At 40.7% G+C, this 25,632-nt stretch overlaps 3 protein-coding genes across 3 annotated transcripts; 2 read left to right on the top strand and 1 right to left on the bottom strand.

The window, feature by feature from the left end:
• The first annotated feature begins 15,691 nt into the window (after positions 1 to 15,691).
• On the top strand, positions 15,692 to 19,466 carry LOC115628548 (zinc finger protein 423). The gene is made up of 4 exons (XM_030524709.1): positions 15,692 to 16,454; positions 16,510 to 17,466; positions 17,549 to 18,090; positions 18,147 to 19,466. Exons 1-4 carry the CDS (start codon positions 15,807 to 15,809, stop codon positions 19,300 to 19,302), a joined length of 3,303 nt encoding a protein of 1,100 aa, XP_030380569.1. The 5' UTR covers positions 15,692 to 15,806; the 3' UTR covers positions 19,303 to 19,466.
• Positions 19,467 to 19,758: 292 nt separating this feature from the next.
• On the bottom strand, positions 19,759 to 21,612 carry LOC115628521 (dnaJ homolog subfamily A member 2). The gene is made up of 3 exons (XM_030524674.1): positions 21,460 to 21,612; positions 20,785 to 21,228; positions 19,759 to 20,725 (listed from the first exon to the last, which is right to left on the bottom strand). Exons 1-3 carry the CDS (start codon positions 21,526 to 21,528, stop codon positions 20,066 to 20,068), a joined length of 1,173 nt encoding a protein of 390 aa, XP_030380534.1. The 5' UTR covers positions 21,529 to 21,612; the 3' UTR covers positions 19,759 to 20,065.
• Positions 21,613 to 21,860: 248 nt separating this feature from the next.
• Positions 21,861 to 24,915, top strand: LOC115628542 (NAD-dependent histone deacetylase sirtuin-1). The gene is made up of 2 exons (XM_030524703.1): positions 21,861 to 23,409; positions 23,477 to 24,915. The coding sequence occupies exons 1-2, from the start codon at positions 22,185 to 22,187 to the stop codon at positions 24,796 to 24,798; spliced, it is 2,547 nt and encodes an 848-aa protein (XP_030380563.1). The 5' UTR covers positions 21,861 to 22,184; the 3' UTR covers positions 24,799 to 24,915.
• The last annotated feature ends 717 nt before the right edge of the window (positions 24,916 to 25,632 follow it).

The raw sequence follows: 25,632 nt of genomic DNA, 5'->3' as shown, positions 1-25,632 counted from the left end.
AATGTAATGAAACCATTTTACGGAGACCGGCCAAGTGATTTACGAACTGCGCTTTAAGTAGCGCCTGTCAATCAAAGTAGCAAACGTAAAATATACCACAATATTAAAAAACAAGCAAACGGCGAAAACTAGCCTCCACGATAATCCTATAAAAACGTCTGAAGTTGGCCAAAAAGTAAAAGTGCCTTACGGTAAAACAATACAGTACGAGTACACCACGGCAGCCCAAGCTAACGAAAACAATAAGCAAGAATTTCAGAAATTTCTGCAGCAGCCTCAGCCTCAGACAAAGCCGCACCCAACACAACAATTATGAGTAGTGACCCCAAAAACGTTTTGCAGTTGATTTTGAAGCCCATGGTGTTGATATAAACATGTGCGCTTTTATGATGACGACGACGTGGTTTGCTGCACTTAAATAATTGCCGATATTTTCACTACTTACCTACCTCTTAAAGGGTGGCCAGAAATGTAAACTGAAAGCAAAAACAGTAAAAACCCCAGAAACGTGCGCTCCATGGTGGCTTTAAAAAGTTCAAACGTACAGTGACAAAAAAAGCCAATGTTGAAATCGCACATAACTAGTATGTATACAGGGTAAAGAACTTCATTAGAAATGTTGTAAACTAGATATGATTTTTCAAAGGAGCCATTTATCCAAAAGATACAACTTTTTATTTAAAAACAAGAAAGGAATGCTAGAGTCGAGCGGGCTCAACTCTTAAATATCCTGTACACACTACCAAAAATTGTTAATTTTAAATGAATTAATTAATTAAATAAAAAGTATAGAATTATGTCAACAAACATCATCAACAACAACAATATTTATGGCTATAACTTTCTTTCTAATTGATTTATCATAATGAAACTTAATATACGGACACACAATCACTAACTGGATGTGACTACCAAATTGGGTGAGTTAGTGCAAATCGCGAATAGAGGGGGAGTGTTTTGGAAAAAATTAAAAAATTTGCCCTTTTACCATTTGGGTACAGGGTATTAAAAGTTTTAATTCATTTTAAAATATATTCAAAAAGTTTTGAGTAGTTTTTACATCAGTATTTAAAATTAATGTCGTAAATGAACTATTACATTCAAATTTAAGGAACTGCAGGGATTTTGTGACTATTAGTAGAACTCCACACCTAAAATTATTTTTATCAAATATTAAGTTGTTTTTAGATTGTAAGAAATCGGTTAAGTTTTCGTACGAGGTGTAGTATATAATGCATTTTAAGTTGAAGCAAAGTTTCTTTCAAAACCGGTCAGAACGCTAAAGTTACCCGTGCCCTTCTCTTCCACAAGTACTACATATACTTGTATACTATAACTGACCCTATCTCTGCCCTATCGCAGTCCTTCTTCTTCCTATTTAAAACAAACCACCCGCATTTGGTATAACTCTTAAAAACATGGGATGAAGAACAAACCGCAGGAGCTTGAAGGGCCTAGAAATAGCGTACAGTTATATTACCAATCTCAGGCATATTTCGTGTTGAAGTTGCCTGAAATAAGTTCTTTCTCATCACTAAAGAAAACATTGAGCTGTAAAAAACTTTTGATTAGCACTTCATTGTGGTATTTTAATGTTTCAATTAAAAGGTTCATATACAGCTCTTTATTATTTGGTAACGAGGTGCAAGAGGACTTATAAATTGTGGTGCCATTTCAGTTGATAGACAATTTTAAAAAGTCTTTATTTTTTCGAGTGTATAAAATCTTAAATCACTTTCGAAGGTGTGCCCCTCTTGTGTAGGCACACAAGAATGGTCAGCCAGTGGTCGAAGGCATAAAATGTTGATGCTTATATTTAGGTATTAAAACCTGAGCGTAGCTCGTGTGCGATTTTTGGAGGCCTTCATCGAGCCCGGCATGCAAAACATACATAAATAAAAAAAATTGTTTGGTATTTTTGGTTTTTGTTTTTTGAGTAACACAAAACTGTCAATTGACGTCTTCGGGCGGAGTGGTGCCGCCGAAGCCGCCTCTATCTGTTTAAAAAGGTTTGTGTGTGTGAGACTGTGATTTTTGATATTTCCTTGGAAATATCTTAATGTGAAATCTTTAGCTACGTGGCGTAATCAACATATGTCTTGTTAAAGTTTTCAACAGGCCACAAAAGAGCTGATGTAGCAAAGCCCCAAAAGTGTTTTAGAAACCTAGAAAACAACAACGAAGCAAAATAAAATAAATAGGAGCATAAAACGACCAGCCTTAAATTGTATTTCCATGGCAGAGACAACCTTAAAGGCATTCGCCAGAGAACAACGAATTTCAGCTAACCCCCCTGCAAATGTTGCCATTATAATTTTTATGTTAATAAGGGTTCTAAATGTCAAGGCCTAATAAAAAACCTAAACATATGCGCACAGACGTGTGCAACAAAGCGGAAATGTGCCCGACAGGCTAAACCAAACCAAGACACGCGCACAGACACAAAAAAAGAATGGAACGGCCGCCAAACATTCGGGCCATTCGGAGTCATCCTTGGCCCCACAGTCTAAGGCCTCTGCAGCTGCTGTTGATGCCATTTTGTGGGCCGCCACCCCGGGTGGGGGCGGCAGGTGAGCGACTGCTGTACAAGTTGAATTTCCACAGTGCCGGAAACGGATACGGATGTCCACCATAAACGAGCTCATTAGTAGGCACAATGTTGCGTGGCTAATGTGCTAGCATTCGACCCGAGCGCCTTCTGTTCAACTACAGTATTGCTCTAACGCTTCAAAGCGTAGCTACTTGTTTCCTTATCTACTTATTTGCCTTAAAATGGACTTGTTTAATCCTCTGGACTAATTTTAAGTATTTTCTTTTTCGGCACCGCAATAAAATGTTTCCAATTCCCAGCCAACAAGTTGCAGTTGACGTCTGCACGTCTTCAAACTTACATCTTAGCCGTGGGGAAATTGCCGCATTAAACAAACTTTACAGCAGCTTTACAGCCGTAAACACCTTATGAAATTTTAATACTCTTCAACGTTTGCCCCCAAGCTAAAAGCAACAAATTTGGAGTATTAAAAAGCTTTAAGTTCACCAAATACTGGGCGGCTGTGGGTATTGATTTTTGAGTGGACGGCAGACTAAGTCCGAGGTTGCCGCACTATAGACTTACTCGTGCCTTATTGACTTGCCTCTTAGTGCGAGAAGTTGGCTGGACTTCTCTCATACAAGTAGTGCAGCACAGCTTAAAACTCATACTTGCAACCACTATATGTTGTAGTATGTAGTACAAGTATATAGTGTGTACGAGTACATAAGTGCGTGAGCTCCTGAGCATTCTCACATTTGCACATTACTAAAAGTGTCAATTGGGCTTATGAGGAAACGACAGTTATAACGACGTTATAAAGCAAGAGTTCATTGTGCCATAAGTAAGCGTCTAAGTACCATACTAGACACAAAAAAATAAATGCACATCAGAGACTGCATTTGCTTGGTGGCTGTTTGAGTCAAAAGGTGTTTTCCATATACAGGTAAGTATTAGTGAAAGGCTGTATTTGTCAGTGCCCGTGTATGAGTAGCCAAGTGAAGAGGCCTAATGAGCAAAATACCTTTTGTTGCCAGCGCTTTGTCTAATACCAGAAACAGCACCAACAGGAGCACGAATGCAATTCATTGCCTGCATTTCCTGGCAAATACCTTGGATGTCACCACCCACAGATTCACGATATACTTGTATAAGTAGATCAATCAAGTGTAGGTAACCCACAGTCCATGAAGTTGTGCACAAAGCCTCGTTTTGAGTGAAGACCTAATCACAGGCCACTTAAAATTGCATTTAGAAATACTTTTAGGAAAGTTCGTTCCAAATAGAGAAAAATATACAACATCAAAAACATATCCCATTAACACTTTACAAATACCTCTAATATGCACGGATCTCGGTTTGCGAGCATTATGTATGTATATTTTTGAGTTATCTTAAAGAATTTTTAAAGGGGCAAGAATAATTGTACATTTGAATGACATACAAAACACGTAACTATTGATTTTTTTAGGTATGTAACGACCGGATTTATTTTTGTTCGTCATAAATATTGTACCCATATATGATACAGTATAGCCTATCCTGAGTCAGAGACAGAATTGCTCGATTTTGGTCGACTTATCAATTATTGTTTACTAATTATTTTAACACTGCTCTGTAACTAACATACGAGTATGTCTGTAACTTGACTACGTCTGCAGAGCTCTCTTGCTCGAACTAACATAATGTAATTTGACAGCGCTCTCTCGATCTGTAAAGCAGCTCCACTGTTAAAGCCTTGCGCTAACCGAAATTAGTCCAGAAGTTGTTAGCTACATATGCAGACGCCAGCTTTGATCCAGCTTTTTGATGCTCGCAGCGAAGGAGACGGTCGGTCGAAGCCACAGCCATAATATAATTATAACATATAGTACAGTGGCTCACAGCTTATTGTTCCAGTGCTTTCTGTATTAAGTTAAGACATCGACTTAAAAAAATCGACAAATTAAAAAGAAATTGTCAAACATTTTATTATTTTGAATGTTAAACAAATATAAATATTCTGTACCAACTTCAAAAAAGTCTCAACTATTTTTAATTGCATTTTTTAAAACATAATTAATTTCATTAATTCAATTAATATATATAATTTAATTTAATAATAATATAATTTGTACTACTGTATGTGTGTAGTATAGAGTTCAGCAGCAACAACAAAACACACACACAAATGCTGTCGGAGCATGAGAAATTACAATTTACAAAAACAGAAGCACTAACCGATAATTGTCAAATTTGAGTAGAATTATTGTAGTTATGGGAAATAACTAATAGCAGGGGAATGCATCAAAGAATCTGTTCTAACTCCAATACTTTCCAATACTACAACGCACCATGTATTTATTGTCTGTCATAATATCTTAAGGAAATTGCTAAAAATCTGGGAAAAATTAAAAATATTTTTTTTTTCAAAAACGACAGAGTCCACATTAATCGAACTTGGTAGGTAGATTGCAACGCAATCTACATATATACAATTATTTACTTTTGTTTTTAAATTTCATCCAGTACTACGCCCACTAACTGCAGCTCTTCTTCTTCTTCTTTTTGCTTCTGCTTAAGGCGCATATAACTCAGTGCCGGAATTTTGTCTGGGTAAAGGGAATTTTACTGTGGGGCTTGCTCGACTGCAGCGTTCTCTCTTGTTAAAACTTTGTGGCGATGAATTTTATAAAGGTGTGCATTTATTTTCAAAAGTTTTCCAAAGTTACAATTAAGGAATGTAGGAATGAGTGTGAATTATAAATGCAAATATTGAATGTTTTCTACTGAAAAAGGGTTTGCAAGTTATTAAGTACATATTAGTGGGGAGTAATCAGGAGCCAATTCACATTTCAAAACCCCATGTCTACCCACAAACTCTGCCACTCATCAATGCGTGGCGAAATTACGTATCCACATCGCCGAGCAATGGGAAAGTCCCAAACCGGTCCCAAGCGCAAACAGCTGCGGTCTGCTACGATATTGTTGGCTCGGTTGCATGTTGCCAAAGTCATTGGAGTTGCAGTTTTTGAAGAACCAGGTCAAGGTTGTGGAGCTGTTTGTAGACTGAGTCTCAGACTGAGCTTCGACCATGATTATGGCAATGTTGAAAGTCAGGTTTTCATGTTGCAGTTCGAGCCATGATCAGTTGCGGCAACATGTTTGAAGCACTCTTGCCACGAATTGGCGGCCTGTCCGTTTTTGCTAAGACGGGGCATTGCTAGTACTGGGACGACTTCGTTCTGGCCCGCACTTGCAAGTCGGAATGCATGAGTAATAACACTGCCAGAGACATTAAGCAGCTCGAAATGAAATTCTTGCCCCCATTTTATCGTACAAATCAGACTACAGGCTGAAGTTCAAGTTTTGTATTAAAAATTGCTAATTGTTTGGACATCGGACGCATTACGACCAACACTTTGTGTTAACACACTTCGTTGTCTTCCACTGACATGTTTATTGTTCGTGAGGTATTGTTGTTCAATGTTCTCTCTGCAGCCGCAGGTTCAAGATTGTGCCGGTTGCTCGAATGCTGCATTAAGGCCCCCTCAAAAAAAAAATAAATAAATAAATAAAAACAGTGGAGCTGCCATAATGTAAGGGGGCGGACGCTGCCTGGTGAGACAGACTTAATTGCTCAAATGCGCTGGCAGTTATTCATTAAGAGGCCATAATTAGCTACCTGTTAAGGCAATTTTTCATAATTTTTGGCAATTTTTATGCAACGCTTCGTTGCATTGCAAGATGGTGTCATGACAAAATAGTACATTTGCTTCAGTCACAGCTGGTTAACTTAAGTTCAACGGACTCTGAGTGCAGGCTTATCCGAGCGCAGACACGACCCCAACATACCCACAACCCGCCAAGTCCAACAGGCCAGACAGAGCTCATCATTAAAAACAGAAGCCGTCGGAGTTACGATTATGAATGCAATGCACTTCCTGCTACAACCTAATGGCCTTTTAACATGCGTTTTAAATTAAACGCTACCGACACTTAAGCTGATATGTCATAGCGTCGATTCCAGTCGAGGGAGGTGGTGGGGTCCACCACCACCTGCCAGTTCTAAGTGCATTGGCACGCCGATTAATCATACGCACTGTAGTGCACATTTCTGTTTAGCGGACCTAAGGCATTTCCTTATTCACTTGTACGAGCATGTGCAAGTTGCTTTAAGATTGGAATTTACTAAGCTTGCAACGCTTCATAGTTGAATCTTATTATTGCAAACTAAATTATTTAAAAACAACAAGGGAAAGCTAAAGTCGAGAAGGCTCAACTCTTAAATACCCTGTACCACCCCACAAAAAAATATTTTAAAAATGTAATTAAATTAAAGCATACATACATTTACATTAACATTAGAATCGTGTCTATGCGTGTTTGTGTACTTGTACATATGTATGTGTGCATTAAATAATTTTGTTAAAGAAGCAACAAATACTGATATACAAAAACGGATACATAACTAACTATCACTAACTGATGTGACCAACAAATTGTAGTTTAAAATTCCAAGAAGCGGTGGAGTGGGGGGGTGCATCGGGAAAAATGAACAAACTCGTCCTTTCTCAGGTTTAGAAGAATGTGAATACCAAATATGGTTAATCTAGCTCTTATACTTTCTGAGATACTTGCGTTCATACAAACAGACAGAAGGACAGACAGACGAACATGGCTATATCGACTCGGCTTGTCATCCTAATCAAGAATATATGTATATACTTTGTGGGGTCAGCAACGCCTCCTTCTGTGTGTTCCATGTACACTCTCACAAAACTAATATACCCTTTTACCCTTTGGGTACAGGGTATAAAAATTAAATTTAAATTATCCGGAACTATAAAATGTACCATCAAGATACGAGTTTTATCGAAATAAATACAAATGTTCACTCTGGTGTCTTCAAACACACTATATATTGGCTATCATCCATATTTTATACACATAAGCATTTTACAATATTGACTTAAAAGTAAAATACTATTTATTATTATACGACCTAAAGGGATAAATGGTAGATCACATGTTATTGGAACTATATGTAAGTATAATCAGCATACAGACGTCTGCCTTTTCATCTAGCAGCTTTAGATCTATCAAACTACAACTTTTCCCTATTCTGATTCTTTGTTATCATGTTTTGTGCTCTGTACAAGAGTATATTAGGTTTGTGCAAAATGGAACATCTAACAGACAGAAGGAGGACGTCTGTTTGTCTCTATGAAAACCGAGATTCCAGAAGCTATAAGAGCAAGAAACACCAAATACATATTACGCACAAATGCCGTATATGAGTGCGCAGTACAAGTGTATTTCGATATTTTCCTCCGACTCCACCACAATTAGTGATTTTCCATAACTCACGTAACTATTCAAATGTTCCATTCACATTTGGTAAATACTTTCAGTTAGCGACAATGTCATGGTAGATCAATTTGAAAGGAAGTTAATCTCTGCCCAAGCTCTGGCTGCAACTATTGTTGTTGCTGATTTGGCTCAACTCCAATGCGACCACTTCATGTGTAATGATTTCAACTGCTCTCCCCTTTAGCTATTACAAAATTTTAGATCCAACAACTTACGCAGAGCTTTCAGTAAACACCATGGAAGACTGTTGGGCATGCAGGCTGTTGATGTGCTGTGGTTGATAGCCCTTTCCTTCCACCTTTCGGTAAGTATCCTGTCTGAGATGAAATGGCTTATAGATCAGCCCAAGAGTCTCTTAGAGACTTCTCCTTCTTGTAGCTGAAATGTTCTTGTAATATAGAGCGTTACTAGTCCATTTATCTCATAGTATCCCACAGATTCGATTGATTCTGGCACAACAGCCGTTTTTGGCAGCGTTCATGAGATTCGTTCGGCAGCGAAGAACGCTGTTCAATTCATTGTAACTCGGTTTCACAGTGCCCATCGGCACACTTATTGAAATAAATAAAATATAAAGCTATACAAAAAGATTCGCAAGTATTCGAATTTTCTAGTGACGTCTCAGAAAACAAATGGCGCTGTGTAACATGGTCTAAGTATTTCTACGCTAAAAGAATGCAGATTTTACAATGCAAAAGGCCAAAATTATTTTATTTTAAAAACTGTAACGACAAAAGAATCGGGCTCCTTAATTACTAAGATGACTCGACTCCAACCAAATATACATAAGTACATAAGTATACGTACATACAAATTCTAAGCGAGATTACAACATTTGTAAGAGGTTATATTTGCTTTAAAATGCTTTCTAATATTTACATTTTCAAAAACAGGTCCTTCGATTGCTTTCCTTTAGGAAGTAAAAAAGCACCGATGCATCAACGATGTTTTTAACATGATGCATTAATGTTTTGCGATGTTTTATTAGATGCGGTGCATCACCGAATTATGGATGTTTGCCCAAACATCGAACATTATTCATGTTTTCTTGGACGGTCAAAACACACAGAAAGAAATTATGGTCTAGCGATACGAATGTGTAGGTAATTTTGATTTTTGTTTTTATTGTTTCTTTATTAAATGGTGCATTTTATGATATATATTTCATATTGCTAAGCATTAGACCTCCATTCTGATTTGTGTACTATAATGTATGTATATTTATTTGCTTAAAAAGAATGCGTATAGTCACTCTATTTGCATACAGTTTGGATTTCCCCGTAATATGAGGGTATTTTATATGAAAATGTAATAATTATAAACATTGATGGTTTTATTCGATGCATCGATGTCACATCGATTTTTTGTTAAAAATAAAGAGAATCATTTCATAAAACTGCTCGTCTTACTCTATAGTACAGAATAAACTTATCAGTCACGAGCACAACAGAAGCCACAGGCTGAAAAATATTTTCCGTCTATCGACTTGCAAGACGACCTTGAACTTGGTATTAGATTTATTGCGTTTTGTTGTTGCGCTGATAACCAGTTGCCGTTGTCGTTTTCGCAGCCCTTTCCGACCCCCATTCAATGCTATTCTCCGCTTGAGCTGAATAAATTAACTGCGAAATTAAAGTCGATCCTATTTTTCCTGCAACAGCAGCAGCCACAAAAAGGCCAATAACAATTTTAATTGTTGCTAACAAAGCAGGGCATGGAAGGAAAAAGAACACGAAAAAAGAAAATATCTTTCCATAAAAACAGAAACCCTTTTCAGAAAGCCCGCCTAGTCGGTGGTCCGCTGTTACAAATAATGAAAAGCCAGCCCCAACATGTTCTAGGTGGCTAATCCGCATAAGCGTACTGCTAGAAGGCCCACAAACAGCATATTCATTAAGTGCCAACGCCATGCCGAGAAGCGCGACCGCAACAGCTCCTGCCACCCACCACCCACCACCCCACACCGCACATCCTTCGTCCTGCCAGTTGTGCCTTTCAGTGCCTGGGAAGTGGGGGCCATTTCAACTTTTGGGCGTGTTAGGGCAGTTAACGTTATCGGAAGCTGTAAAAAAGAAGCGGGACGTGATGCTGGAACCACAGTGCACATTTCTTTGCTACTCTTTAAATGTTTCTAGTCATTAGCTGCGAAAATTGTTAAAGTTGGACCACAAAGTATGCAATTTATTTGAGGTGTAACCTAATGACTTCCTCTAGCCCCCTTGCCAACTCCAATTCGATTAGAACATGTTCATTCATAATTTTCAGTAACATCTTGTCAAGCTATTATAGCTTAAAATATCCCAAAAGCTCTCATGCCATTGAGTTACAATTATAAGGGAATTTTAATAATAATAATAATTTTCAAAAAAAAAAAATTCCAAAATATACATCATCTGCGTATTCACATAAGGCATCTGGGACTAAAATTTGGTGTTCCTAGGTCCTGTAGTCTCCGAGATATAGGCGATTATACGAATGGAAAATCGGGAAAACCCCCATAGGGGGGAAGTGGGGGGAAAATCAAAAAAATAAAACAAACTCGTATAGAATACACACATAACGCATCTTTGTGCAAAATTTGGTGTCTCTATCTCTTATAGTCTCTGAGATCCAGGTGTTCATACGGACGGACAGACGGACAGACAGACAGACAGGGCTAGATCGACTCGTCTCGTCATGCTGATCAAGAATCTATACACTTTGTGGGGTCTGCCAAGCCTCCTTCTGCCTGTTACATTTTTCAGCTCCCGCAAACCTAATATACTTCTGTACATTTCATGTACAGAGTATAAATATATCTTATGTTTAACTATGAATATAGGTGCCATTTTACAACTAATATTAACGTAAGCGAAAGCGTAAAAAATTAGCTGAACGAGATGGATGTGAAGATAAAGGAAAATCCGTGCTGCATTCTGGAAAAAGTAAAATCGTCTCTCATGCCCCAAACTCCCTCTCTCTTCCTCCCTCTCTCTTTCTCTCTCTCTCTCTTAAAATTTCTAACTTACTATATTAAATGTAGCTCGTAAGTATTATGTTTTCCCTTTTTAATAGGTTTTTTCTTGAATTTGCTTGCTTAAATTATTCGTTGATGGTTAACAGTCTCCTTCCTTTTGAGCTTGCTTTAGTTAACTCGAACTTTGGTGGCACCTTCCACCTTTCGAGTTACTTTTATTTATAGCCAGCAGTTACTTAAATTACTTAATTAAAATTTGTATTTGTGGATTCGATGATCACATTACACTAGAACTGGAAAGGCTATCTTAATCATTGCTGACTGACTGAAGATTGCAAAGAATTTTGTAAATTTCTCGCCAGATTAAAACGCTTACACACATACAAGTACTAATACATTTGCCTATTTATATGTACATATCTAGCCAGCCATTTTACAATTTAAATACACCAGCAACAGCTGAAACGAATAAAGCGAAGGGCTGCCCAAAAAGCCGTAAAGAAAATTTTGTATAAACGGATATCCCTAATGTCTGTCTCAACGCTCACTTGAGCTGACAGTCATTTCCGTTTGGAGTTTTTCATTGCTTCCGCTAAGCACAGCAAGCGATTTTTGCGAGACCTGTTGCATCGGTCCCTACATGTGGGTATCTCTCGTCCAGGCTCATCGGCAGCAGAGCTGTTTGCTTTTACGGTTTCTATCGTAAAATATAGCAACTGAATCTGCCATCTGAATCTGTCGGGAATTTAATTTTAATGCCAAAGTGTGCGTGCGTCCGAAGGACTAAGAATGTTGCCTCAGTTGCCTCAAGAAATTTTTAGGCATTTCAATCACAGACTAACCGCATCTCGTCTCTATGTACGTATGTATGTATTTTTGATACGAGTATATGAATCATAACACCATGCAAGACAATTCCATGTAGTGGCGAAATCAGCAGATACCAGATGGTCGATGTGAATCGAAAGGTATTCAACACACAATTAAAGAATTGATTTCAATGCGTTTAAACAAAAAGACACCATTTTTGATCCTGGATATGATTTAATATTTATTTCTTAAAGCTATGTGGACATTAAAATTTAAATTCTGAAATATATATACTATATGTATATAGGCAAGATGTAAAAATAGCAATATATGGTTGTGGATACCGAGCCCCGATGACTGCCATTTCTTTTTAAAAAGGCGCACTTTATTTTATAACATCATATATCAGTAATTTATTTAAATAGTTTGTATTTGACAATTGTTCATCTTTACTTTCAATTTCTCTCTTACATACTATATATAATTGTACCTTCTCTCCTTAATAGGTTTGTTTACACTGCCACTCTAGTACGCAACTCCTTTTTCCCATCTGACTGCTAAATGATAATTGCAGGGGACTGTAATCATTATAAGTGTTATTAAAAAAATTACAAAATAATGATTATTTTTTAATGTTATTAATTTGCTCACAGTTTAATGATTAATTTTGAGTTTTACAAGTTTTATTTTATAAGTTTTATTTTTTTGCTCATCAATAATGATTATTGGTTAATTTTTAAAATTAATCATGATCATAATCATCATAATCATTAATCATCGTGAGCGAATGAATACAAATTAAAATTTACAAATCATGGTGAAAATACATAGATAATGTAATGATGTCAGTAAATTCCTCGCTTTCCAAAAGTTACTATAAGTGAAGGATTTTTTCGTTTAAAAAAAAACAAAATAATCATTATTTGCGGTCCCTGGATAATTGTATAACTGACTAGAATTATATATCTCTAGGAAAAATTAGTGCTGGAAATCTGGTGATTTGGCGCCTTACTTTCGCCACTAAGTTTTTTACCTCGTCAAGGGGATGTTTTATGTTATACATCATACACACATATATATGTATATATGTATATAAATATATATATAAGTATATATGTATGTACACCTTGCGCACACGCGCCGCCCATTAAACCAAATGCCATTTTCGTCTAACGGAAGTTGTCTGTGTTAATGGAATTACATGAATTTCAACTCTGAACCGCAAAGACTGGCAGGGACACTTCCGAAAAGGGCAGACGAACCATAAAGTTCCCAGTTTCTCCCTATCCCTCTGTATGGATGTAGGTATGTGAACGTGTGTTTGTGGGCGAAAGTTTCGGGCACAGGAAATGATAATAGCGTACTCTGCCATGTCGAGTCAAGTCGAGCCAAGTCGAGGCAAGCCGACTGCCGGTAGAAATGTGTGTCAACTCCAAATACATACAAACAAACATGCGTATGCGTGCAAGGCTGACTTCGGCAGGTTGTCATCCTGCATTGCATAGCCATAATCCACTTTAGGTTTGGCAACCAAAACATATGAAAGGAATGCTTAGCTGAATTTTCAATTTTCTCTAAATTACTTAGCGCTTCGCAATCCCCCTTTTGACCCGACGCTAAACTACTGAACATTTTTTATACCCTGTACCCGTAGGGTAAAAAGGGTATATTAGGTTTGTGCAAAGTATGTAACATACAGAAGGAAGCATCTCCGACCCCATAAAGTATATATATTCTTGATCAGCATGACGAGAGAAATCGATCTAGACATGTCCGTCCGTCTGTCCGTCTGTCCGTCCGTCTGTCCGTCCGTCTGGATGAACGCGAGGATCTCAGAAACTATAAAAGCTAGAATAACCAAAGTTGGCATCCAGATTCTCCTAGGTCCGAGTAAGGACGAGTTTATTTTATTTTTTGGAATTTTCCCCCCCTTCCCCCGCTACAGAATTTCGTCAATAGCGTCCACATTTCAAATGCTACATTAACCAAACTTTGCACACATAATTTATATATAATTGTCTACTGTTGTTCAAAATTTTATTCAATTCGGTCAATTCTAAGAAAAGTTATTAGCGAAACAAATTCTCGCCAGTACAACCCCCACAAACTGCAGCAACAAGTTCGCTCTTCTTCTTCCTCTTTTTGCTGCTGCTATGGGCGCATATAACTCAGTGACGGAAGTTTACCTGGGTACAGGGTATTACACTGTCGGGCTTGCTCGACTGTAGCGTTCTCTCTTGTTTTATTTTAATATGGTATGCAAATATTATTAATGTTTGCGCTTCGCAATTTATATATCTTCCATTGATTTTCAGGACGCACACACCACTTATGCATGTCTTGCTCGTTTCTTTTCAAATGATACTATACGAGTATAGTATTTAATTTTTAATACAGCTTAAAAAAATTGTTTGGTGAAGGATATACGTGACTTACAGTCTTTGCGACGGCACATACGGGCCGATTTTAAGTCCAGTTTTTGGCTGGCCCAATGATACAATCTGCTGGACTACCACTTTCAGCCTCGTCCGTTTCGGACTCAGAGTTCCACTCCGCACTATTAGTTTTTGGTATGGCTAGCAATGCTTCAGCTAACACAAAACGACAACTGAGTAATGCATGCGTATCCTTTGGTTGTTTTCCGATTGCTCGGCAATCCATTCGATACACCATCCACGCATTACAGCATGCCAAGTCTATGAAGTGTATAATTACATTCAATGGTTCTAGGGTTTTGAAAAAGCACCGATACACTTCCACCCATTGATTCAGTGTATTTGTGCCACTACAATAAATGTATATTGGTTTTGAGTCGACTTTGAGTCTTTCCATTATACAATGACAACTTTATCCTCAAGGCAACAAAACACCTCCAAAAAACAAATTTCCTTTTCCAGAAGAGGCAGAGTTGTGAAGTATCTGTCAAAAATATCCATTAAACCCTTCTATTTCCATGAAACTACTAACATCAAACCAAGGGCGTACGCAGCTTTTTCCAAAGGGTGGGGTTCAAAAAATTAAAATTTATATTAAATAATAAACGACGATTTTCAATAATAATCTATGCATATGATCAATAAAAAATACATAAAATTCAAATCAGTTCTATTTTGGGGCGAAAAAGTAAAGTGAATGAAGTAATAATGAATGTGTGGTCGACTTCATATTCCGAAAATTTATTAAGGGGGAGAAAGGCACAACTTCCCTCTGGGTATACCCTCGCATCACGCGAATCTTCCACTTCTAGGAATTAAATTTCAGGAAACAACACATTATTTTATTTATATTCGTTGAATAGAAGTGGAAATCGATGCATCAGGGTCTGAAAGGTACATGAACAGAATTACCACCAAGGAGTAGCAAACCAATTAAACATGAACTTTCGTATACATACTTAAACACATATCAATAGTATTTTCGGGTCCATTTGCGATAGTTTTTCACTTTTCTCTGATAATACTATAGAGAACGGCACTCCAAACTGTCCAAAAAGTCTTCATCTGTTTCTACCAGAAATTCCCCGTTCTCAACAGTTAGCAGCGAATTCGTTTTGACACATTGTCGAAACCGATATCGAAAGGCTTGAGTTCGACCTCATTTTTCTGCCGGAGAAGCGTCCTAATAAAATGGTGGATGGTGGTATTTCCGTTTTATATATTTATATATTTAAGCACAGATTAGCGCGTGGGTCGAAAAGCAACAATGGCAGCTACCTTCTTGCCGAATATGCTCTCTTCTGTGATATCAGGCTACACTATGAGCAGCTTTATTAATAATAGTAATAAAATAGAAGTATTTAAAATTTTGCGTTCGACAACTTATCCGATTTCCCTGGTTTGTATTCCACTAAATGATGACAGCAACTTCCCATTTTTTTTACCGAATCTGACAGAGTTCGCCATGATGACAGGGCGCTTAAGCCATCCATCAAGAATCAAAGTAGCCTTTGCTTTTAACGAAAAATTTACCATTGACTCAAGGCAGAAAAGTTGGTTCAGTTTACCGAGAGAGGTCGGACAACTAACATCGAAGTGTTTGCGAAGAAATTATAAAAAAAAAAAAATTATTGTCAAAAAGTAAAAAGGAAACAATTGGAAACCTACAGTTTTCGGTAAACCGTGGAACGCGCACAATACGCAAAGTACGATTGAGTGGGCTATGGAGCTGCCATCCATGGTGGAGCGCGCCGGTGACAAGCTGGTCGTGCGTAGCTTGGTGAGCGGATCGGCGGTGTATCAAACGACCCTGCCGATGGATGAGGTGGCGAAAAGCCAGAACGCAATCCACGCTAGTGCTTCGTTGCCGCAGCATCCGTTGATGAGTGCCGAAATGCTGGAACGCCAGTTGGAACACTATCGCTTGAGCACACACTCGGCTCCATCGATGCCGCCAAGAGTGGCGCAGACTTTTGCGAAACCTGCTGCACCGGAGCCGGTAGAAGCGAATGAGGAGGACCTGCCGCAGTGCAAGATACGAAGGAATTACAGCTGCAACCAATGCGCCTTTTTTACGCAGAATCCGCGCAGCCATCTCTCGCACCTGCGCGATGTGCACGGCGAGCGGATTGTGATAAACGAATGCAAGCTGTGCCTATATGCCTCGCGTCACTTCCAGAAGCTGGTGCGGCACATGAAGATGGTGCATGGATGTGTGGACGATGCGAATGCCAATGGCAGTGGCAGCGGATTAGCGCAGCTACGCGGCAAGAGGACCAACAATCGTGAGGCGCGCAAGAGGCGTCTGGAAGAGAGCGTCGATCCCGCCAACTTTGCCAAAATGATGCAGAGCGGGCCATCGTTGGACCAGGTAACACATCACCCTAGCACTCACGTACGTCTCACAAGTATTCCAACTCCTACAGCTAAAGTATGAGCTGCAACTGCAGGAACAGCAACTACAAAACAATGTCCAGGCCTACAATCGGCAGCAGGATCTGCAGCAGCTTCAAAGGATTGTGCTTAACAGCGATAATATTTTTTCCATGGCTTTTGAGTTCCAGACGCATGTGCAGAACCAGCTGCAGCTGCGTCGGTCCACAGCGACTGTGGCTAACATTAATGTGCCGGAGCAAGAGAACTCCTCGACGGATTCGGAAGCCTCGTCCCCGCCTGATGACTCCATGAACTTGAGTTCTTCGCCTTCAACATCAGCTAGGCGCGCAGATGAACCCATGGATCTATCCCATGCTCGTTCAAACTCGCCATTTCGTTGCAAGAAATGCTCTTATTCAACGCCTATTAGGGCACGCTTCAAGAAGCACGTAAAGTACCACTCCATGCCGCTGATAAAATGCGTCTCCTGTGACTTCCACACTCCATACAAGTGGAACCTGGACCGGCATACCAAAAATCATGGGGCAAACGGGATCCATCGTTGCAGCTCTTGCGATTTTAGCACAGATATTAAACAGTCCCTGACTATACACGAGCTAAACCATCACGTGCGCAAGGTTAACTTTCAAGCTGAGACCTGTCATAATGATGAAGAACCGGCCGCCAATCCCCTGATGGGTGAGACCGCCCAACCCCCAGGGGAAAGCAGTGAATCAGCCATCAACACGCCAAACAGTGCCGGCGCGACAGTGCCAGAGCTCGCACCAATTCACTGCTCCCACTGTCGGGAGACTGTGCCAAGTGCCCTCGACCTGCTGCAGCACCTCCAGCACTGTCCTCCTGCATTAAGGAGCACCAGCCAGCACATCCAGGCGACCGTTTGTGAGATGGAATTGGACTTTTCGATGCAAACAACAGAGGATGAGGTACCCTCCAGCAGCGACCTAAGCTACTACGGTGTGGAGACAGCACCCGGTTATGGCGAGGTGAGTGCATACCTGCAGGAACTCAAGTCCCGCGAGGTTAAAGCTTAGAAATTGGGAACCCATTGCTTTTTATTCTTGTTAGTATCGGCAAATTCATTACAATCGATCTCATACCTCAAGAGCCATTGAAAATAACTCAGAGCGGTACCCATTTCTGCAGGTTACAGAGCAGTTGATGCCGGAGGACTCTGTTGCTTTGAATGCACTCAAAAAGGTCTTTAAGTGTCCACACTGCACGTTCTGGGCGGCCACCGCATCGAGATTTCATGTACATATCGTTGGCCACTTAAATCGGAAGCCCTTCGAGTGCTCACTTTGTTCTTATCGTTCCAACTGGCGCTGGGATATCACCAAGCACATACGTCTTAAGGCCATGCGTGACAAATCGCACACCCACGCCGAGGTGCTGATGAACGATGAGACCGGACGGCGCAACTACGCCAAATATAATCAGTACCTAACGCTGATGAAGGTCAACACGGATATCGCCGACATGAAGCCATCGAGAAGTGGTGATGTGTCGATAAACGAACCTATTGAGGCTGACAAGACCGATCATCTAGACAAGCTGGATGCGAACTCTGCTTGCTTTGAGATGGATGAGAACGCACAGCGGGGCCTTGAGTAAGTAGAGCAGATGGCATAAATTAATCAGAGATCCTAACTTTTTTCCTAAACAGGACAAAGGCAGAACCAGATTTTTTGCAGGGCTTGGATTTACGTGTTCCACTCAAGCATACCGAGCAGCAAGAACCGATCAGTTTCGATCCCAAGGTGTCAACTCAATTGGCCAGCACAAGTATCAACAACACAGCCAAAAGCCAGGATGAAAAAAAGTACAGCATACATTCTGAAACTGAGGAGATGTCGAGCCCTAGCCCCACAATTGATGACTTTCAGGCTTTAGACTTGAGCAACCCTAGTGCTGGCGCCAACAACGAGGACGCTCAATACCAGACATTTCGTTGCGGCTTGTGCCACCAAATGTCGCATTGGAAGCACGTCATCCAACGCCACTGTCGTTTGAAACATGCTGGGGCCATATGCATGGAAGTGCTCGTAAACCACACTTACCAACCAATGAATAGTGTCCTTGCCGCAAAAGAAGATACTGAGGGAGGCCCCCTATTACCAGCGCTCGAGCCAATACCTATAGAATCGCCTCAAAAAAGCGATGAGGACAAGGCAAAGGTACAGCCGGAATCAGCCAAGTGCGAACTTTTCGATTTCAAGGGCCAAACCAAGTCCGAGCTGCGCAGGCATCGCTCCTTACATAAGCAAAATGTCCGAAAGTGTGAACAGTGCGATTTCGCTTGCTCGGGAAAAATAAAGCTGGCCAGGCATGTGCGCCATGCTCACATCAACAATCCCACAACAAACGCAGAGTTGAGTACAGAGCCCTCAACATCATCATCGATGCCGGCCATGGTCGATGGTGTCCAACTATCTCATTGCCCACATTGCCCGGCTCGCTTTCTACAAAGGACATCTTGCGATGATGACATTAACTCTGAGATGATGCGACATCTTGCCGGTCACGACCTGGTCGAGGGTTCCAGCCGCCGCTACTCGTGCCGCTACTGCGCCTATTACACCGATGACGAAGCGGAGCAGCGCCTTCACCTTTCCGTCCACAGCTCGTTCTACCAGTCAAGGAGCCAGACGCTGTTCCAGAACTACAAGATCAATGACAAGTTTCCGGCGCCCTTGCTGACCCAACTAGAGAGCGACTCTATTGGTCAAGAGCAGCCTATCTGGGTGGTGATCAACGATACACTAAATGATGTCGAAGACGTGGCTACTGAGAGCGTGGACTACGACGAGATATTCTTCTGAGGTCATGGCCTGGATCATTGGGCGCTTATACTCATGACTATATGACTCTGAGGCCTGTTTTGTAAATTTTAAACCTTGAAATAGGTTGAAGTCAAGCATAGATGAAATGTAAATCCAGAATTTCGTTCAAACAGGCACATTAAATAAACGCACATCCCAATGCATCCCATGGTTGTATTTCCTTTTGATTGCGCTAATGTCAAAATCATGAGCTACTCGTGCATATAAAATTTGGCGACAGAGCATAAGTTTTGTTAGTTTATGTTCAAGTAGATCCAATGCTCTCTGGGAATAAACGTATTAATTTCAAAGTTCAACAACTGATAAGCCTAGAATGTGCAAAAATTTGCTTCGTCTTTCTAGTCATTCTTCGAACTCGAAGGAAAATATTTATAAATACATATTTTATATATATGTATATATATTTTAGTTTGCAAAACAAGCAAAACATGTATATAATATAGTGACTGTTAAGTTTTTAATTTAAAACGTAGAATTTTGTCGGGCTTAAGATTATACATACACATATATAGTTAGTTCTACCTATTAGTATTGAGATACGTCGGCTAAGTTATTGGAATCGTTTCGCACGATTTCCCTAACATATACTGTAAAACAAATATATCTTGATCACGGTCCATGCTCACAGCAAACATTCGCAAATGAAAAATAATACTATGCAAATTAGAACGACTAGCGGCACAAAGAAGCACACTTCCTCCAGGCTAAGCGTGGTCAGAAGGTACCAAAGATAGAACCAGCACTAAGCTGTCTGGCACTGGACGCTCTCGTAATGCGGCGATTGGCCGTGTTCCTCATCATCCTCTGGATGTGAAGTACGAGGCTTAAAGTCCATTAGGTCAACCTCTTCAGCTCCAGCTGGCACATTAATGCGCTCACGTGGTGGCAATAGTTCCTCGAGCATAGTCAGCTGGGTTGAAGTGGCGAAATTGTTCTCGGGAAAAGTTACCTTAAACTTGACGTAAAGATCCCCCTTTTCTGCTGGCTTGTTGTACACCGGCATTCCCTCAGACCGCAGTATTTTTATGTGGTTGTGGTGGAGGACCTCACCGGGTTGTGTGCGCATGCATATGTTGCGCCCGTCGAGATGCTTAAAGCAGTGCACATAGCCGCACAACGCCTCCGTGATGTTAATTTCCAGGTCACGCATATAAAGCTGCGAGTTACGTCGCATGAAAACAGAATGATCCGCCTGCACGACCACCACAATCAGGTCGCCGTATTCTCCATTCCGCAATTGGTGGCCCTCCCCGGGGAAAGGCATCTTCAACATGTGCGGTACACCACACTCAATTTCCACCTGGCGTTTCTTGCGCTCCTCAATGAAGCCACTGCCGCGACAAGTGCTACAGCGCATATCTTCCTTTATTGTATAACCTCGTCCTTCGCAAGTGGGACACAACTGATTAAATAAACAGCGTAAGGTAATGACATTTTTTTGGAAAGCTTAAATTTACATACCGCATCGAAGGCACTCAGACCCATGAATGTGAAAGCAGCTGCGCGACCCATACCACCGCAAGCCTCACAACTTACGCGGCCCTCTTTCGGACCACCCTCCCCATTGCAAGCGTTGCACAGACGATGACGTTTATAGTCTACAGTTTTCTCCATGGAGCCCACATAGATCTCTTCCAACGTCAGGTCTAACTTTATTACTATCTGGCCCTCACGCTTGCTGCGGCCACCACCAGCGCCGCCGAAGGGGAACCATTGCGCGAAAAAATCGGAGGAATCGCTGAAGCCATCGGCGCCCTCCTGTAAGCCTTTTAGTCCGTAGCGGTCGTAGATACGACGTTTCTCTGGATCAGAAAGCACCTCATAGGCGAACGAAATCTCTTTGAACTTTTCACCAGCATCGGGATTCTTATCTGGATGGAATTCTTTTGCCAATTTACGGTAATTCTGCGAGAAAATATAAAATCTATATGAATAGGAAACATAAATGTTTATGAATAAAAACTAGAGAGGTCTCTTTTTGCTTTGCATAAACAGCCCAAAGCGGGAATTCACTGTAGCTTAGACGCCAAAGCAGACAGCCTCTTTTTTTTTGTAGTGCATTAATCCAAACATATTTGTTAGTTGTCAAACAATAACTTAAAAACAAAAAGAGTTAAGACCATTTCAAAGCCAAACCTTCTTTATTTCCTCATCAGTTGCATCTTTGCCCACACCTAACACATCGTACAAATTCAAATTTTCCATTGATTGCCTTAAAAACTAAATGTAAGTCCCAAATTAGATAAAAATTTCAACAGCTCCGCTGTTATTCTACTACCGCTTGAAAAATATTTATAATATTCTTGTTTGACAGAAAACAGGTGTTATGGGAACTACCAGATTGTTTCCCATGGTAGCCACTTCGGTGAAAAATGATTATTTTAGGCCAGCTGGTAACCACGCCCAACTATTCGGCCAGAGTTGGTAAACACCATGCTTATTTCATGCAGCTCTCGAATGCTGACGGGTAAATTTAGCTCGTTCGCGTTTGCCACGCTACGGCTACACTCGCCATATTGCTTTTCACGTCACATCATCGGAAATTTTCCAGAAAATAAGTGAGATAAATAACGAAATAATTAAATTTAAATTAGTGGAGAAATTTGCAATATCAAAAATAATCATAATTTAATAAGATAAAAGCTTCCTGATTAGAAAAAAAGCGCATATTATTGCATCTGGAGAATTTTTTCATCCATTAAAAATCAGTGCGAAGAAAAGACGTAAAAATTTTGTGTGTACCAACGAAAGAGCGGTGAAAACGTAACGCGCGAAAGGAGAAAGAGGAAAACGTAATAGCGTGGCTAGAAGAAGCAACAACCGAAGTAGTGTTGTTCGCTTGTGCGCACTGTGCCTAGAAAATGATGGAAAATTATGAGGACATCAGGCTAGCGCACATAAATTCGAAGGAAATCGTCGATATGCGCGAGGTCAAAATCCAAAGTAGTAATGAGTATTTGAATTTTGACCGCACACAAGCAAATTTCGGTTTTGGCGCCGAAATGTTGTCAATAAATACTGCGCCAACGTCGACGACGGCATCGGCAGCAACAAGCGAACACCAAGGCAAAGCAAATTGTGAAATCAAAACAAAAACATTGCTTCCAACAGAAGAACAAGAAATTGGCGGCAACGCCGACACATCGTCTGGGCAAATTGAAAGTGATTTAGAGCAGTTTGAAGACAAAAAATCGCTGGAAAAATCCAATGGCTCAGATCCCGATGATGATGATGATGAGGACGACGATGAAGAAGATTGTGAAGATGATGACGATGACGACGACGATTCCAGCTCAGAATGCTCTTCTCTCGGTCCAGATTGGAAAATGCGTTGGCTTCAACGTGAGTTCTACACAGGACGCGTCCCACGTCAGATAATCGCCAGTATAATGCCACACTTCGCCACAGGTCTGGCAGCCGATGCGGAAGATTCGGTTCTATGGGACTATTTGGCACATCTGCTTAACGAGCCAAAGCGTCGAACCAAGCTCACAAATGTGAACACCTTTGATGATGTGATTGAATTGGTACAGAAATCTGAGAACATCATTGTGTTGACAGGCGCTGGCGTCTCCGTTTCCTGTGGTATACCAGATTTTCGTTCCACCAACGGGATATATGCACGACTAGCGCACGATTTTCCCGACCTCCCCGATCCACAGGCCATGTTCGATATTAACTACTTCAAGCGTGATCCGCGGCCGTTCTACAAGTTTGCTCGCGAAATCTATCCTGGCGAATTCAAACCGTCCCCTTGCCATCGATTTATTAAAATGCTCGAGACAAAGGGAAAACTGTTGCGCAACTACACGCAGAATATCGACACGCTTGAGCAGGTAGCGGGCATACAACGAGTTATTGAGTGCCACGGTTCGTTCTCAACAGCTTCGTGTACCAAATGCAAATACAAGTGCAATGCCGACGCATTACGGGCGGACATATTTGCCCAACGCATTCCCGTCTGTCCTCAATGTCAGCCAAATGTGGAACAGAGTGTCGATGCCTCTGTGGCAGTCACCGAGGAAGATCTAAAACAGATTGTTGAGAATGGCATAATGAAGCCCGACATAGTATTCTTTGGCGAGGGTGAGTAAATCAAAGGCCATTCATGCCCCTTTATCGCTCTAATTTCACTTTTAATATTTTTGTGCAGGTCTGCCTGACGAATACCATACGGTCATGGCCACAGACAAGGACAAGTGCGACCTCTTGATTGTTATTGGATCATCGCTGAAGGTGAGGCCTGTGGCTCACATTCCCAGCAGCATACCAGGATCGGTGCCCCAGATACTTATCAATCGTGAGCAACTACATCATTTGAAATTCGATGTGGAGCTACTGGGCGACTCCGATGTCATCATCAATCAGATTTGTCATCGCCTGGCTAAGGAACCAGGCACCGGATCCAATGATTGGTTGCAGCTTTGCTGCGACGATGCCGTACTGAATGAGTCCAAAGACCTGCTGCCCATTGAGCATCTGCATCATCACCGCCACTCCACCTCGGAAAGTGAGCAACAGTCACAATTGGACACAGACACGCAGTCGCTGAAATCGAATGGTTCGGCCGACTATTTGCTTGGTTCAGCAGGCACCTGCTCGGATAGCGGCTTCGAGTCTTCTACATTCACATCAGTGCACAGCAAACGCGTACAGAGCAATGCGGCCGATCGTGCTGCCATTGAACGCATAAAATCGGACATACTGGTCGAGCTAAATGAGACGGCAGTGCTGAGCTGTGACAGATTGGCTGCGCCAACTGTGGTGAATCGTCATCTTTCGATTGACTCGTCGAAGGACAGCGGCATCGAGCAGTGTGAGTTCTCAAATCCCGCCCAGCCTGAGCCGTGCAGCAGCAGCAGCTGCAACAATGAAGCAACCCAACACAACATTTATGTTAGCAATGCAGGGACAAGTGGCGATGGTGGTGGCCACTGCGATAACGTCGTGCAAGAAACCAAAACCGCAGCTCCTAGTTTGACGCCAACACCACCGCAACGCAAACGACAAAGTGCAGCTGAACGTTTGTTTCCAGGCACTTTCTATTGCCACACAAATAATTGCTCCTACGTCTTCCCAGGAGCACAAGTATTTTGGGACAATGACTACAGTGACTTGGATGATGACGATGATGAGGATGATGAGAGCATCGCCGGTGGCGAGGATGACGACGCCTGCGATTTGAATGCAGTGCCTTTGTCGCCGCTGCTACCACCATCGGTGGAGGCTCATATAGTTACTGAGATAGCCAATAGTGCGTTGGATGTAACCGAAGAGTGCAGTCCCACCAAAAAGCGTCGCTCAGAAACTGCAGAAACCGCGCTCGATAGCTCGATAAGTGAGTCTCAGATGCCCGCCTTGATTTGCAGTCCCCCTCCGATTAAAAAGCGGCGATCCAGTGCTGAGAACTTGCCTGACCAAACTCAAGGTACAGAATCATCAAAAGAAAAATCAACGGCGCTTGCAATTGTATAAAGCTTTTGGTCGTATAATAGATTAATATATTTATTTAAATTACTTTTACCGCCAAGATCATCTCTTATAAAGTCTACGTTTATACAAGGCTTAAACATCTTGTATTGAATTCATGAATCATTTCCCTTTTTATGCATACGAAATATTTTTGTTTGAAAATTAACATATGTTCATGTTGAAAAAGAGTGAATGAATGAATCGTTCTATGTATTTCGATCCATTCGCAAAACTTAGAGTTCGAAAATTGTTCTATCCCATTAACTCGTGGTTGAATTAGAATGTATTGCAAACGAATGATTGAATCATTCAATTTTTTTGCAACCATTGTCAAATTTCGGGTTATGGTGAGACAGCAGTTTAGTTAAGTTTCATTTTCTTAGATCTGTAATGTTATGCATTGTATAAACGTAGGTATAGCTTTGTAGAAAATTGATAAGACACACACATAACCACGAGACCACTACGACTGAAGCTGAGGCCGTATAATTTGGAAATATGTTTTTCACCCAAATTTCTACGTCATTTTAAATCTATGTGCTGTCGAGGCAAATTAGAGCCCCATCATTCAAAATAAATGCAATATTTTTTCCATTTTTATTCAGCTATTGCACTATGCAGCTTTTATATTTTTGGTACGATTAAGGTTATAGTTGAGTAGATTTTTAATTTATGTTGAACTAAATCTAAACACCAATGTAAATGTTAGAATTTTTTATATTAATTTGTTATTGAGGCCTTTTTAGATAAAAAGCAAGCGTATACATATTTTAATGAAATATTGCCTCAACTTCAAAACTAGGCTAAGAACTTAAAATCTATATTTAAGAGTGCGAA

Source organism: Scaptodrosophila lebanonensis, unplaced genomic scaffold, assembly GCF_003285725.1.
Source record: "Scaptodrosophila lebanonensis strain 11010-0011.00,11010-0021.00 unplaced genomic scaffold, SlebRS2 tig00000118-arrow-arrow-pilon, whole genome shotgun sequence".
Lineage (NCBI taxonomy): Eukaryota > Metazoa > Arthropoda > Insecta > Diptera > Drosophilidae > Scaptodrosophila > Scaptodrosophila lebanonensis.
This window is presented reverse-complemented; position numbering and strand designations above follow the sequence as displayed.